This window comes from Mustela putorius, unplaced genomic scaffold (genome assembly GCF_011764305.1).
Source record: "Mustela putorius furo isolate JIRA1106 unplaced genomic scaffold, ASM1176430v1.1 tig00000081_pilon_pilon_pilon, whole genome shotgun sequence".
Classification (NCBI taxonomy): Eukaryota; Metazoa; Chordata; class Mammalia; order Carnivora; family Mustelidae; genus Mustela; species Mustela putorius.
The window spans coordinates 1,776,046-1,791,939 of NW_025421272.1; the positions used below are offsets into that span (position 1 = coordinate 1,776,046).

A 15,894-nucleotide genomic window follows, 5' to 3' on the forward strand; every position below is an offset into this window, starting at 1 on the left:
TGATCTTCCCCAGAATTTTCTCTATAGAGACCAATAACTTGGCTGATTCCTAGGAACAGTCTTGCACCCATTTTACACATGAAGAAGCCGGTCTACAGAGGGCTTGGTACTGATCCAGTGGCAGGTGACCTGAAGCCGTTAAGCCCCTGGCCTCAGGCAGCCTGGTTCTTCAATGAAGCCGCACCCTCTCTGCACCCCAGCAGAGCAGGCGAAGCTGCTGAAGCTGCCGGGCCAGGTGCCCGCTGCCGGAGCACAGCGGGCCTTTGTGCTAGGCGGGCACCGCCCCCTGGCCGGCCCCTCCCCACTCACCGAACAGCCCTTACCTGCCCGCCTGCCACCTTTCTGCCAACAGATCCGTCTACTCCTCCTTCAGTGTGGTTTGCGTCCAAGGCTGCTTCCCGACGGCGCGGTGCAGGAGATCCGGGGCAGGGACGTGACTTCGAGGGTGCCTTCTCCCCGCCTAGCAGGGGCTGATCATTAACCCAGAGGCAGTATAAAGAGCAAGGGGCCTGGGCTGGAGGAACGCATCGCCGCCGCCACCGCCGCCATGGACAGTATCACCTGGAGCTCCATGACCAACGCCACTGCCGCACCCCTCGCGCCCCACCAGCGCATCCGCAATGCGGCCGACATCTCTGTCATCGTCATCTACTTTGTGGTGGTGATGGCTGTCGGGCTGTGGGTATGTGAGGGCCCTGAGACATGGGCTAAGGGGACAAGGGCCACCAGGAGGGACAAGGGCCATCAGGAGGGACAAGGGGGGCACACAGAGGAGCGATGGCACCGGTGAGCTGTGAGGAGGGGATGATGGGCTTAAGGGTCTGTGGAGCGGGTTGAAAATAACTTGGAAGCGTTTGAGAGGGGTTTAAGGGGGCACAGTGTGAGGTGAGGGGGCAGGCAGGGATGAGCAGAAAGAAGAGGGTTGCCCATGGGAGCTGGTGAGGAAGATCCAAGGAGGATACCCCTGGCCTGTGAGCAGAGAAGGAGGTGGGGAGCAAATGGAGAGGCTGGGGGCCAACGTGAGGGACAGCTTGAGGTGCAGGGAAGAGATTTTGGCTTGGGAGATAAACCCCAAGGAGTCTAGGACTATTCTGCCTCTTCTTAGTCATACAGTTTTGATTGGAAAATAAACAATTCAGAGCAGGAAGGACACAAATCTCTGCCAACTGCAGGGGCTGTGGCTGTAGGGGTCCTCCTGGGAAAGGCTGACCTGCCGGTGGAGGGGCTGGAATGAGTGAGAGTTGGCAAAGTTGGGTGGAGGAGGAATAGGAGGAAGACCGGAAGGTGGCCTGGTGCTGGGGAGAGGGAAGTGTCTGTGGCTCCCCTTGGGGACTGAGGACACACCAAACCAGAGAAACTTGTTCTTAGCAGCCTTGGAAATTGGAACTTAGAAATTTCACTATGACAGTCTCTGGCACACCCAGCAACTAGAAGATGAGGTGTTTTAAATGTGCACATATTCCAGGGGCGCTTGGGTGGCTCAGGCAGTTGAGCCACCATCTCTTGGTTTTGGCTAAGGTCATGTTTCATGGGTCATGGGATTGAGCCCCTCTTTGGACTCCAGGCTCGGGGCTCTACAATCCAGGAGTCTGCTCGAGAATTCACTCCATCTGCCCCTCCTCCCACTCCTGCATGCACTTGAGCTCTCTCTTAAATAAATTTTATAAAAAGATTTTATTTGTCAGAGAGAGAGAGAGAGAGAGAGAGAGAGAAACTAATGGGGGGAGGGGGACAGGCAGAGGGAGAAGCAGGCTCCCCACTGAGGAGGCAGCCAGATGTAGGACTTGATCCCAGGATCCCAGGATCATGACCTGAGCCAAAGACAGACTCTTAACCGACTGAGCCACCCAGGCATCCTTGAATAAATAAATCATTAAAAAAATATAAATGAGCACATATTCCAGACACTCTCAGTGGCTTTGGTTGGGGTGTTGGGCCAGGAGGCTGCGAGGGCAGCAGGTAGTTGAACTCTTGATTTAGAGGGGAGGAGGGTGGACATTAGCCCTTCCATGGCCACAGAGTTTTGTTTCATTTTTTTTTTCCTTAGGGATAAAAGGAAGTTGTTGTTTGTTTGTTTGTTTGTTTTTTTGTTTGTTTGTTTTCTAAGTAATTATAGAAACCAGATGTGAGTAAAAACCTCTTCTAGTGTTCCAAGGGGTCAGTGTGACTGACTGTTCCCCAATAGTCTCACCTTCCCAGAAGTGTCCAACTAGGAACCAGGATTCTCAAGTTTTTTTTTTTTTTAAATTTTATTTTTTCAGTGTTTCAAGATTTATTGTTTATGCACCACATCCAGTGCTCCATACAATACATACCCTCCTTAATACCCACCACCACGCTCACCTATCTCAAGTTTACCACTGGCTTTGACATGGTTCTAGCTCTACAACCCTGGGAAACCCACCTCAACCTCAGTTTACTCCGGTGTAAATAGGTACAATTTTACCTATTCTTATGATTCCCCAAGGTTGTTTTAAAGCTCTGCAGAGATGAACCTGAAAATTCTCTATGGAGAAGTCTTTTAAATACTATTAATCGGGGCACCTTGGTGGCTCAGTTGGTTGAGTAGCTGCCTTCAGCTTGGGTCATGGTCCCAGGGTTCTGGGATAGAGTCCCACATGGGGAATCCTTGCTCACTGGGGAGTCTGCTTCTCCCTCTTCCCCTGCCCCATTTCTGCTTGTGCTTCCTCTCTCTCTCAAATAAAATCTTAAAAGAATACTATTAATCATTTGCCTTCCATGATATGAAGCAAGCCCTGAATTGTTTTTGTCCTTTTAAGTAAAATGGGCAAAAACGATCAACCGGGTAGTGCATCTTTACAGGAAGCCTCAAGAAAAGGAGGGCAGGAATGCTAATCCCAATTTAGAAGAAGGAAACTGAAGGCCCATGTGGTTGTGGTTTGTCCAACGTTGCAGTACATGGAATAGTTCCTGGAACTCAGGTCTTTTGACTCTTGGTTTTCCACAGTACCAGGGGCTTTGCCACCTGGCCTGCCTTCCTCCTCACCCCTCCCCACCTTATAAGTGCTGTAGTGAAGATGCAAATCCATCATTTGCTAGCTGTGCCATACTGCCTGTTTCCCAGACAATCACTGATAATCTCTCTTTCCCTAGCCAATCTTATTTTAGCCTCTGCCAATCCTGTTGATTATGGTGTTTACACTTTTCAAATATCTGTGAATCAGTATCACTTGTCCTGTTAAATGCTACTTAATGAGTCTGCTGATATTTGTCTACATTTAATCTTCCCCATTTGTCAGTGTTTCTGGGCCCCGATCATTTAACGTGCTGGATTTCTTCCAGTTTACATTCTTCTTTTTTTCTACTGGATTATCAAAAGTGCCTTGGTTTAGGGATAGGCACCTTGATTCCTGCATGATCTCTGGGCTGCCCAGAGAGAGCAATCCTGGCCTGTTGTGCTTCCTCATCTTAGAAAAGACACTCACAGCTAAAGTCCCTCTCACCATCCTCATCTCTTCCAACATTATTTTGTTCTGTTTTACCCTCTTCCAGGGCTGCCTCATCCAACTATACAATACGGTATTATAAACTATGGTCACCATGATGTAAGTTAGATCTCCAGAATTTATTCACATTATAGTTTTACCTTTCACCTTTTAAAAAATTTTTATTTATTTATTTTTAGAGAGAGGATGAGAGCACAAGCATGGGTTCACGGAGTGGGGAGGGGCAGAAGGAGAGGGAGAGAGAGAATCTTGAGCAGACTCCCCACTGAGTGTGGAGCCTGACTTGGGGCTCCATCTCATCACCCTGAGATTATGACCTGAGCCAAAACCAAGAGTTGGCGGCTTAACTGACAGAGTCACTCAGGTACACTTACCTTTTACCTCTTGATCAAAATCTCTCAGTTTCCTCCACCCCCAGCCCCTGACGATGAGTATGTATTTTAAAATATCACATTGTATCTCTTAAAAACAAATAATTTTTATTTGTCAATATGCATTAATAAAGCTGGAAAAATTGTAATATGGTAGCACAGAGTAAAAAAAAAATGTAGGGGCTGTGAATGAGGTATGGAGGAAGTTCTCTAGATGTTTACAGAAGAGAGATTATTTTTGTTTGGGAAGGGGAAGAGGCCATAGGAGAGGAAGAAGTTTCTGTGAAGGAGTGTCAGGTAAAGTTTTATGGGGGAAGGTCACATTTGAGGGACCTTGCAGGATGGCTATGCAGGGTCTGGGCTTGTGGAGAGGAGGGGATGAACATTCTAGAGAAGAGAAGTCCTGCTTTAGAAACACCTCTCCTTGTCTTTTATCCATCCCCAACATCTTTCCTGAATTATCCAGTTCCCCACTCTAGTCTCTACTCTTACATTCTTCCTCTAAGCTCTTTATTTCTGAGACCAGCTTGGAAATGTTGTGTCTGGGCCCCAAATCCACTTTTTGTGTCCCTCTGAAACCACGTGGGGCATATCCATATGCTTTGACTTCAGAGTGACTTTCAGAATGGCCTTTCCCTGGCAAACTTCCATAGCCTGAGTCCTTGGGACATGTTTGTTGAGCCCCTAGCTACCTTCTTTGCTCCTTGGGTCTGTTAACCCTTTTGTTATTAGAGAAACCTCTACGGAAACCCTAAGAGTATGTCCTCTGGGAGGGAGGACCCTGCCCGGAATCCAGAAATATCTGAGCATGATCTCGCTGGCACTGCCTGGCACACAGGGGTGCTTACCAATCTATGTTGGTTGTTGGATGTATGAATGACCCTGCTTCTAAAGGACTGAGTCCAGTCCATCTTTGGAGTCTGAGCACTCAGCAACATGCAATCTGTAGTAGACATGTTTGCTGAATAGATGGCGAGTTTCCAGTGTTTGAAATGTCCCATCTGAGGTTAATTCCTTTGGACCAGTGATACTCTTTGGCCTCAGTGGTCATGTGTGAAAATGCAAACACCTTTAAGAAGGCTAAGTTATTATCAGTCATTAACATTTTCAGGAAGATTAGCAGCTAAGAGAATGCCACAGACATAGATAGTGGGAGGGCTGTACTGGCTAATGGAATTCAAGTAAATAAATTAAAACAAAAAGAAAGAGGGAGAAGGAAGGAGCCCATGGACAGAGGCACTGTCCCAGTTTTGAGCTGGAAGACTGGGCCTGGGCCTGAGCTGCGCCGGGAATAAGCTGATGGTTGAGAAGGAACATTCTAAGGGTGCTGGTGGTCATTTGTTGAAGATGCATATCATTCTTCTCCTCATAAACCTTCAGTGGCTTCCACACTGCCTATGGAATAAAGGCTATATTTTTCAGCCTGGCATTTGAGGGTCTGTGATCTGCTCTCACTTCTCACCCTTCTCCTCATTCATATGCCTCAGCCAGGTTCACCAGGTAATACTGTTTACTCTTCCCTTCCTCCCCACACTGCTGCTGTTGTGTCTCTGGGTTATTGCTCATGCTGTTCCCACCGTCTAAAATGTTCTTTCCTTCTTTTCTCTAATAAATCCCATTCTATCTTCAAGACTTGTTGAAGTGCTGTTCCTTCTGTGAAGGTTTCCTGACACCCCAATCAGAAGGAATCCCCTCCTTCCTCTGCATTTATAATAATCATCATTCTACAGTACTCACAATATGTTGTAAAGTAATGTTTCCAGCAAGCTTCTACCAACATCATGGAGAGGAAAGTTTTGAATTGAGTTTGAATGTATTTAGTGTATTTAGTACGAGCACCAAGCATTCCTATAGCATTTTTCTTTTTCTTTTTGTTTTGATAACTATATAGATATATAGTTCACATACTGTATAGTGCTTTTAAAAAGAATGATATTTCATTAGGCACCTTGGGTATGCTTGTAAAAAATGCACAAAAAGTCCCATTTCCCTTTTTTTAACAAATAGGTCCGGGTTGGGTGATTTGCTTGGAGCTGTACTGTGAACTCATTTCAGAGCTAGCACAAGGGCAAGCTGTTTAAACCTTTTGAGCTCCAGTCTTCTTGTCTGTCAAATCTAGATCCCTGCTTCCTTCTTCTAAGTATAGAAGAGCTCCAAGGGAGTAAGGAATGTGGAAGTATTTCAGCACATGAAGTGGATAAAAGAAAGTGCAAGTATATGTGGATGGAGAGGTGGGTCATTTTGGCTGGCAAAGCCACTCTGTTCTAGTTTACTATTAAATTTTTGACCTTTCCTCCTCAGGCTATGTTTTCCACTAATCGTGGGACTGTTGGAGGCTTCTTCCTGGCAGGACGAAGTATGGTGTGGTGGCCGGTAAGTTTTCTCTGAAAAACCACCTGCTTAACTATAATATTCTTCATAGGTTTTGGGAGGCACTGATTCTTCCTTCCTGCCTTAAGTCTCTGAAAATAGGTCTTCTGATCACCAGGTCTCCTGGGTACCCTTAATCTCTTATGGTAAGGGTAAATAAATAATGCTTGGAATCTTTCACGGTTTACATAGAGGAAGAGACTGCACAAGGTGGACAGTGTGGAGAAGCAAAAAGAGCACACAGACTGAGATGATCTTGGGTACATTTGAGCTTCCATTTTTGTATGTATAAAAACAGGATGGTAATAGTTGCCTTCTAGGAGTGTTATGAGAAATGGATAATTTTTTGTGGGGTGGAAACTCAATAAATAGCTCTTTCACTACAGTAACCTTTTTGTTACTTTATGTCTCATGATAGAGACACTTTATTTGTCCCAAGTTGGGAGCCTAATGCAATGCCTGATACACAAGGGAACCTCAAGAAGCACTCATAGAACAGATAGAGGAGGAGACCCCTACTGTTCTTACAGTTTTCTTCATCTCTTTGAGGATTTTGTGTTTTGTATATTTGAGAGGTATTTTTCTTGTACATGGGCAGAACTATCTCAGTCAAAGGACATGTACATGCATGGAAGAGAAACTGGGAAGCCCCTTCCATCCTATCAGCACAGAGCTCTGGCTAGCTTATCAGTTCAGTCCAATGACTATCTCAACTCAGAGTTCTCTCCAAAATGACTGGTTGACCAGATTGGCCAAGTTGTCCAGTTCCTTGGACATAAGATACAAGCAAGACTAGCTGGTGAAAGAGGTGGGTAATGAAGCATAGAAACAATTAGAAGAAAGTGAGTGTGAGTTGGCTGGAGGAAGAGAAGAAATTAAAAATTGTCACAGTCATATGCAGAGAATGAGAAGAGTTGCAAGGAAATCACACCACACCCTGCAGTTGGCCTTTGATCAGCTGTTTTGGGATGGACTTTAATAACTGAAATCTTCACAGTTGCTTGGATTATCCCTGAAGTCATTTCTGTCTTATTCCTAAGGTGGCCAAGAATACTGGGCAGATGCTGATTTATATCATGGGTTCCTCATGATGCTCTCTCCTGATATATTTTATCTTCTCAAGCTTTGTACTTTGGTGCTTTCCTAAAAGTTGGTGTTGAATAGGCAGCTCTGATCACAAAGTTCAAGACAAGTCTAGGGTAGTCCCTCTAGAACTGCGCTGTCCAGTATAGTAGCCACTAATCTCATGGGCTACTTAAGTTGAAATTAAAATTAAATAAAATAAAAAATTTCTTTACTCAGTCCTACTTGCCATATTCCAAGTGCTTAATAGCTACATGTTTAAACCTGGTGATTCACAGACCTATACCTCTGGGGCTAATAGTACATTATATGTTAATAAAAAAATAAAAAATTAAAAAAATCTTAAGTTTAATAGAGAAAAAAATAGCTACATGGGGGTAGTGTCTGCCATATTAGACAGTACAGATCTAGAATGTTTCTATCATCATAGAAATTTCTATTGGACAGGGTGTTGTACAGATTTCAGGGCCAAGGCTGGATGAAATCTTAGTGGACTTGAGATTTGCTGAATTACAGAGCCGGATAGGAAGTTCATTTTTAGTTATTTCGAAAGCAGTGCACCCCCACCCCTTCTAATGCATCAGTAAACCTGCCAAGTACTCAGCTGCCCTCAGTTTGATCCAGAATTGCTTAATCTCCCCTCCCTACACTGTGACAAGAAACTCTCATATCTCTTTATATAAAATTTCTAGGGCTGATTTATTGGGGGTAAGACATCAACTTCTAATCTCTGGGTCGTGGAGAAGCCAATGAGAGTGTATGTGTGGGGCTAAGAATGGGACAGAACCATCCTTAGGAAATTTGCATTTTGGGCTTGGTCTGGCAACACATCACATCTTAACTAGCAATGATGTTTTTCTTCCTGATAGCACCTGGGAGTGCGTCTGGGCTCAGATTTGGTTGGTGAGAGGAATTAGTTCTTCCCAAAGCATGTAGGGTCAATGATTCATGTGGGCTTTCCCGTAGGTGTTGCTTTCATTGTTAGATTATGTTTCATTGTTAGATTATTCTAACTAACAGAGAAACATGGCATCATTATTCTTTTGTACAGAAGTCACTACTTCCTTGATGGGGCTGAAATTCAACTTCTTCTTCCAATAATGGTTTCCATCTAAGGCTTTGTGAGATTGCATAAGTGGTTTGCAAACTTGTCCATGTATCAGAATTATCTGGGTGTGCTTACCAAAGGTACAGATTTCTAGGCCTTACTCCAGACCTATTAAAAAAAAAAACAAAAACCAAAACCAAAAACCAACCAAGCAAGCAAAAAAACCTTGGAAGAGAGGCCTAAGAATTTGCATTTTAAAAAAGCGTCCAGATGCTTTTTATTATCAGGCAGGTTTGATAATTACTGGTTTGGGTAGACTCTTATCTATCTGGTCAGATATACTGAAAACATCATCTGCTAGGGATGCTGGAGAGAGGAATTCTTGAATGGAGGATCAATGACTTCTAAGTCCTTCTCAATTTTGAGAATGATTTAATTCTAAAAAATTCTATAGAGAACATGTATGGGCTTTGAAGTCATCATATCTGATCTGCCACATTTATTAATTGTATGCTTTGGCTAAGTCACTGACCTTCCCTGAACTTCAGTTTCTACCTCTAAAAAGTAGGAGAATAGTGCCTACCAAATTTGGAGTGTTTTTGTCAGGATTAAATGAGATAATCCATGTACTCCATTCCGCACTTGGCAAGTACTCAGTAAATGAGACCTTTAAGAAATGGAAGGAAGGTTAGGAGCATTAGGGCAGCCTTCCCGTTGGCATTTGTTTGGGGGCATAGCACTTAGTAATGCCCAATAAATGAAAACTATCATTTATGTGAAGCTAGAGCTGCTGCTTCACTTAAATTTAGCTTTCAGATTGACCATGTCAATAAATGAGCATGATTTCTATTTATCTTTATTTATACTACTATAATCATCAATCCCAGCTACACACTGACCTCATTTTGACATCTTTGAGATTGGCTTGTGTGTTATAATCCATCAGTGGCATGCCATAGCTTAAGTGGCAATGCTTTTTCTTTCTTGGTGCTACATGGTATGTCTTATAGTAGTTGGTGTCTTAGATTCAATTAAGTATGGTTATATTCTAAAACAGTGTGTTTGCAAATATGTTCACTGCAGAAATATCTCAAAGGCTGCCCTCTTCCTCTTTCCCAGCTAACTGACTTTTATTTATTTTATATAAGGTGAATCTGCAAAGATTTTGTTTGAGAACAAGGTTCTACTAATTTATAAAATTTAAAAACTGTTAATTTATAAGGAAAATAAGCATGATAATTTTTATTCTAAAAATTTAAATGGTTTTAAATTATATTGCAATACATGCTTGAAAGGAGGAGTTAAAAGAGAAGATGTGAATCTAAGGACTTTCCCTCTAAAATTGAAAAAGAATTGATACTATATTAAACCTATACATCTATATTTCTCTTCATGTTAAAATACAAAGTCAATTGGGGCGCCTGGGTGGCTCAGAGGGTTAAGCCGCTGCCTTCGGCTCAGGTCATGATCTCAGGGTCCTGGGATCGAGTCCCGCATCGGGCTCTCTGCTCGGCAGGGAGCCTGCTTCCCTCTCTCTCTCTCTCCCTGCGTGCCTATCCATCTACTTGTGATTTCTCTCTGTCAAATAAATAAATAAAATCTTAAAAAAAAATACAAAGTCAATTCAGTCCTGTCAGGCTTGGAAGTTAATACTTGTAATATAAATTCCCAAAAGTGCAAGCCTAAGGAGAACATTACAGAGATAACAGGCTTCCCAGGAGCTCACATCTCTGTCAGTAACCTACTGGGACACTTTGTCCCCTCCATCTGCCTTTAGTCATGTTGCTTTGTGATGTAGTAGGAGTGAACAACCAGAGAAGTTTTGGGTAAATAGTTCTTAGGTGATTTGAGGAAGGGAGGACCTGGGATTAATACACCAGAGGCCAGGAGGACTTCGGTACTCACCCACAAAAAAAGTAGGAGGAAATTGTACCTTGCAAAGTCTGAAAAGAGATTGAAGAAAGAGGTCCACTGGGGACATTCTTAGGAGCTAAGGAGGCTGAAGGAGAAGTTATGACCTGTAACCAGTGAATATTTAGGAGCTCTGGAAAAAGACCCTATTCCTAAAAAGTTAATAAGCCTGAGAGAGAGAAATCATTTGTGCCTTGCCTTAAGAAAAGAAGAGCCATCCATTCCCCAATGTTTATAGCAGCAATGGCCACGGTCGCCAAACTGTGGAAAGAACAAAGATGCCCTTGAACAGAGGAATGGATAAGGAAGATGTGGTCCATATACACTATGGAGTATTATGCCTCCATCAGAAAGGATGAATACCCAACTTTTGTAGCAACATGGATGGGCATGGAAGAGATTATGCTGAGGGAAATAAGTCAAGCAGAGAGAGTCAATTATCATATGGTTTCACTTATTTGTGGAGCATAACAAATAACATGGAGGACATGGGGAGATGGAGAGGAGAAAGGAGTTGAGGGAAATTGGAAGGGGAGGTGAACCATGAGAGACTGTGGACTCTGAAAAACAATCTGAAGGTTTTGAAGGGGTGGGGGGTGGGAGGTTGGGGTACCAGGTGGTGGGTATTATAGAGGGCACGGATTGCATGGAGCACTGGGTGCAGTGCAAAAACATGAATTCTGTTACGCTGATAAGAAAAAAAAAAGAATAGAAGTGAGGGACAATTGAAGAGGAAGAGCAAGCACTCCAAGGCTGGGTTACAAGAGGAGATAGCTTACACAGTGGGCCAGGCAGGGAGGCCTCCAGAAACCTGAGTCACACTTGAGCAAGCCAAGCCAACTGAGTAATATGAAACCATGAAGCTATACATTTTGTAACTTTAGGTTGGTTGATGGCTCAGGATTCCCTTCTGTGGTTGGCAGCTTTTAACAAACAGTTGCCTGTATGCTATGTTGTAATGATTATTTGGGGATGTGGGAAATGGGGAAGCAGGAATGTGAGCATTGAAGGGGAAATTCCCTACTCCTTGTCTAGTGGTAGCAGAAATTAATCAGAGAGGCTGGGCCTCAGATACACCGCCCAGTGGAGAATTCTTATTTTGGAGGAGGATTTGATTATACTTACCTGAGTCAGCTCCAAGGGAGAAGTGGGTTATAATGGGGTTGATTAAACCCTTTGACAACCTCCTTCAAGGCAGAAATAAGCACTTCAGAAGGAGTGGGAACCTCACAAAGAAACCAAAGGACTTGGCTTGTCCCAGCTTTGTGACATCGGGCCAGTCATTAACTTCTCTGAGTCTCAGAGTTTCCACTGTAATGGGGGACAGTCAGATTGAGGAACTCAAAGTCTCCTCCAGTACTAAAAGTTTACTAGTCCACACCACAGGGAAGGAACCAAGAATGAGTGTGGGCATGTTAGCCAGTCTATTGCCAAAGAGGATCTGGAAAATTGAATGGCTGTGGATCTCTCAATAGCCACAGTTCCTTTCCTTCTTTTATTATTAGAGAATCATCAGAGAGGAGTATACCGCAGTGATGTAGGGTGAGGGTTGAAAAACATTCTCTGTAATGCGCCAGATAATAAATATTTTGGCTTTGTAGGCTATATGGTCTCTGTCACAACTATTCAACTCTGCTATTGTAGCATGAAATTAGCCATGGACAATACATAAATGGATGGCCATTACTATGTTCTAAAAAAACTTTATTTGCAAAAAGAGGCAGAGGGCCAGGTTTGGTCTATAAGCCCTAATTTTTCGACCCCTTTTTCGGGCCTAGGATCTGGAGTCAGGCTGCTAGAGTTCAAGCCTAGCTTCTGCCCCTTAATTGTTGTGTGACCTTGCTTGAGTTACTAAGCATCTCTGTGTCTTACATTTGCTATCTCTACAGTGACAATAATGGTACTTACTTAAAATTGTTGCTGAAAACTTTTTAAGACTATCATCGTATCCCATATCTGAGTGATCCAGCAAGAATGAAGATTAACCCCACGGGTTGCCCAAGTTCATACAAGATAATTACAGAGTTAGGACTCTTTTTCTTTCTCTTTCTCTTTTTCAGCTCCTTTCTTCCTATTCTTTGGGTTGGAAATTTGTTAGATCAATAGGTATAGTTTAAAGGTTTATCTGAAAACCAAGAAATTCTTTTCTTTAGGATTGAGTAGAGACCATGATGAACATTTTCCCTCAGGAAAGAAGACAGATTCCCCCCACCTCCATTTTATTTATTTTATTTTTCAGTGTTCCAGGATTCATTGTTTATGCACCATACCCAGTGCTCCATGCAATACGTGCCCTCCATAATACCCACCACCAGACCCACCCAACCCCCCCATCCCCCTCCCCTCCAAAACCCTCAGTTTGTTTTTCAGAGTCCACAGTCTCTCATGTTTTGTCTCTCCCTCCAATTCCCCCCAACTCACTTGTCCGCTCCATTTCCCAATGTCCTCTGGGTTATACCTTATGCTCCACAAGTAAGTGAAACCATATGATAATTGACTCTCTCTGCTTGACTTATTTTACTCAGCATAATCTCTTCCAGTCCCATCCATGTTGAAACAAAAGTTGGGTATTTATCCTTTCTGAGGGAGGCATAATACTCCTTAGTATATATGGACCACATCTTCCTTATCCATTCATCCATTGAAGGGCATCTTGGTTCTTTCCACAAGTTTGGCAACTGTGGCTATTGCTGCTATGAACATTGGGGTACAGATGGCCCTTCTTTTCACTGTATCAGTATCTTTGGGGTAAACACCCAGTAGCACACTTGCAAGATCATAGGGAAGCTCTATTTTTAATTTCTTAAGGAATCTCCACACTGTTTTCCAAAGTGGCTGCACCAACTTGCATTCCCACCAACAGTGTAAGAGGGTTCCCCTTTCTCCACATCCTCTCCAACACACGTTGTTTACTGAGAAGACAGCTTTTTATACTCACTAAACTTTCTTGAGTAAAATATATCTGATTTGATATTTAAGTCTTTAAATCCTAATGATCAAATATCTATTAAGATGCTACTGAAGTGGGTCTTGAAAGAGTCCAGCAGGCCTAAGACCTAGGTGGTAACTCATGAATGAGAGAAAGAGCATGAACTATGTGAATGGACACAGAAGAGGCCGAGAGCTCACTAAGGGAACAAAGTTCAGGAAGATGTGAGACCCAGGACAGACAAGCACTTGACCTTCATAAGATTTAATAGAAGTGACCACTAAGTCCAGTTGACCCTTTCTTCCTGCTCTGATTGTTTTCTACTTGCATGTAGCTCTGTGTGCTTTTGTTTATCCCAGGGCTGAGGCTATGTTTTTCTTAATCTTTTTTTTCTCCTTCTAATACCTAGTCTAGGACCCTGCATCTAGTGGGCATTTGAGAAATATGTGCTGAATTAAAGAAATAGGAGGGAGGAGAAGGACATGTCCTTAGACACTCTTTTTTTTTTTTTTAAGATTTTATTTATTTATTTATTTGTCAGAGAGAGAGAGAGAAAGAGAGAGAGCGAGTGAGAGAGCGTGATAGTGCACAAGCAGGCAGAGTGGCAGGCAGAGGAGGAGAGGGAAGCAGGCTCCCTGCTGGGCAAGGAGCCGGACGCGGGACTCGATCCCAGGACCTGAGCCGAAAGCAGCGGCCCAACCAACTAAGCCACCCCGGCGTCCTGTCCTTAGACACTCTTGCTGGATCCCCTTGTTGATGTCACCTAAGACCTTAACCTGCATTCTGCTCTCTGGCCACTGGCCACAGAGTGTAGGCTGTAAGAATTTAGGAGGTTAAGAGGGCGCTGGGTCCAAGTCAAGCCTTCGTCCAGCAGTGCTCCACATTTGTGTTTCTGTGTACAGAGAAAAAATTTTTTTCTTTGGACTTTTACTTTTCTTCTTTTTTACTTTGGTAGTAAAATTGAAAAAGCAAACAGGCCCCATTCAGAGTGCCTGATTTCGGCCCTATTGGACCCCTTGGAAAAGTCTGGTATGACTATGCTTCCTTAATGTCTCAAACATTTGGTTTTTCTCAGGTTGAGTCAAGATTTTGTAAAACTTGACTGTTTACATAGATATGTATCCCTTTTCTGATGAGAGTTTTTTGCTTAATGTGACAGTTGCTGCATTGCTCTTGAATAGCCTGTTCCCTCTCTTCTTCTTCTTTTCATCTCCTACCACCAAGTCATTCTTCTCCTCTTTCTTTTCCTTCCCTCACTTTCTCTCCCTGCCTTTCTTCCTCTCTTTTTGATAGGGCCATTTATTTCCCAGTCGCTCTTCATGGCTTAATCCCCTCTGAGGAGTTTCTCTGATTAATGCACAGCCACTCACCACCCCATGTATTCTTTGTGTTCTTAGGCATCAGTTGATGGGTGTGTAGCCAATTTCCTGTCATCTAGTTGGTGCATAAACTCTTGATTTTTCCTTTCTCTCTGGATACCTTCCTAGCATTTTTTTTTTTTAACACATCAGCACTTTCTCAGACAGAGAAAGAAAAAAGTAAATTATAATCAACATTTCTAGTCGTGTTCAAGTCAGAAGAGTGCTGAAACTATCAGCTAAGATGAAGACTTTGGGTTATTCATGTTAGATATATATCTGGGCTTTCCCATTCTACCACTGGCATGGCACATTTTAGGTCACCTATGTTTCTCTTTGTTTGGGTAAATTTTATATTAGTGAGGTGATTTAGAGTTTAGACTAAGACCGGGGGCCCTGGAGCCAAGCTGATTTATTTTGAACCCTAGTTCCCCCATTTCTAGCTTAAATGTCGGGCTGAAACTCATGACCCTAAGATCAAGAGTCATATACTCTACAGACTGAGCCAGACAGGTGCCCCCATCGTCATCGTTATTATTTTATCTCATCTCCAGACCTTCCTTCTTAAACTTAATTCTTAAACTTAAACTTCCTTCTTAAAGCAAATTCAATTATTTATCCATTTATGCATTGTTATTATTTCATTCTGTATTTACATGTTGATTACCTACTATGTGTTATGTTCTATGTTAGGTGCTGGCATGTATTTTTGTGTGCGTGACACACATTCTTACAAAATATATCCACAATTACAAATAGTGATAAGTGTTAAGAAGGAAGTGTATTTGAATCAAGGGTGAGAGGGAAGGAAAGTGGTCTTTCTCAACCTACATAAGAGGATCAGGAAAGGCCTTTCCGAGGACAGAGTACTTAGGTTGAGACATGAAGAATCAGGAGGCAGTCATAGAAAGATTGGGGAAAGAATAATCCAAGAAGAGGGAACAGAATGGTCAAAGGCCTGAGATGAAAAATCTTGGGATAGTTGAGGAACTGGAAGGGGGCCAGAGTAGGGGAGATAATGCATATGGATCAGACCCTTTGAGTGAGGGACCCCCTAGTGTTGATGATCCCAAAGAAGAGCCCATCTGAATTGGTGAGAGGGTTGATCTTTAGCCTCCTTGACCTATGAATGCCACCAGAAGACCTCACCTGCCTTTTGTGCCAATAACCTGTGGGAAAGTGCCAGCCTTGGCAGGGGTTTCCTGATTTCCTGCCCTTTTGGTTCTTAGGGCAAGGAGAGAGATTTAAGAAGATAATGAGTGAATGGCCACCATTGTTCATGAAGGACATAAGCTGATATAAAGTAAACAGAGATTATGATGGCTCTGGAGCAATGTGTGTGTCTAAATATTTACCA

At 43.1% G+C, this 15,894-nt stretch overlaps 1 protein-coding gene across 1 annotated transcript in view; it reads left to right on the forward strand.

Moving 5' to 3' along the window:
* The first annotated feature begins 359 nt into the window (after positions 1-359).
* Positions 360-15,894, forward strand: part of SLC5A1 (solute carrier family 5 member 1) — a 103,730-nt gene continuing 88,195 nt past the window's right edge. Inside the window, exons 1-2 of the mRNA XM_045068227.1 lie at positions 360-682; positions 6,140-6,211. Coding sequence (XP_044924162.1) covers positions 548-682; positions 6,140-6,211 — 207 coding nt within the window. The 5' untranslated portion in view covers positions 360-547. The remainder of the gene's footprint in view (positions 683-6,139; positions 6,212-15,894) is intronic.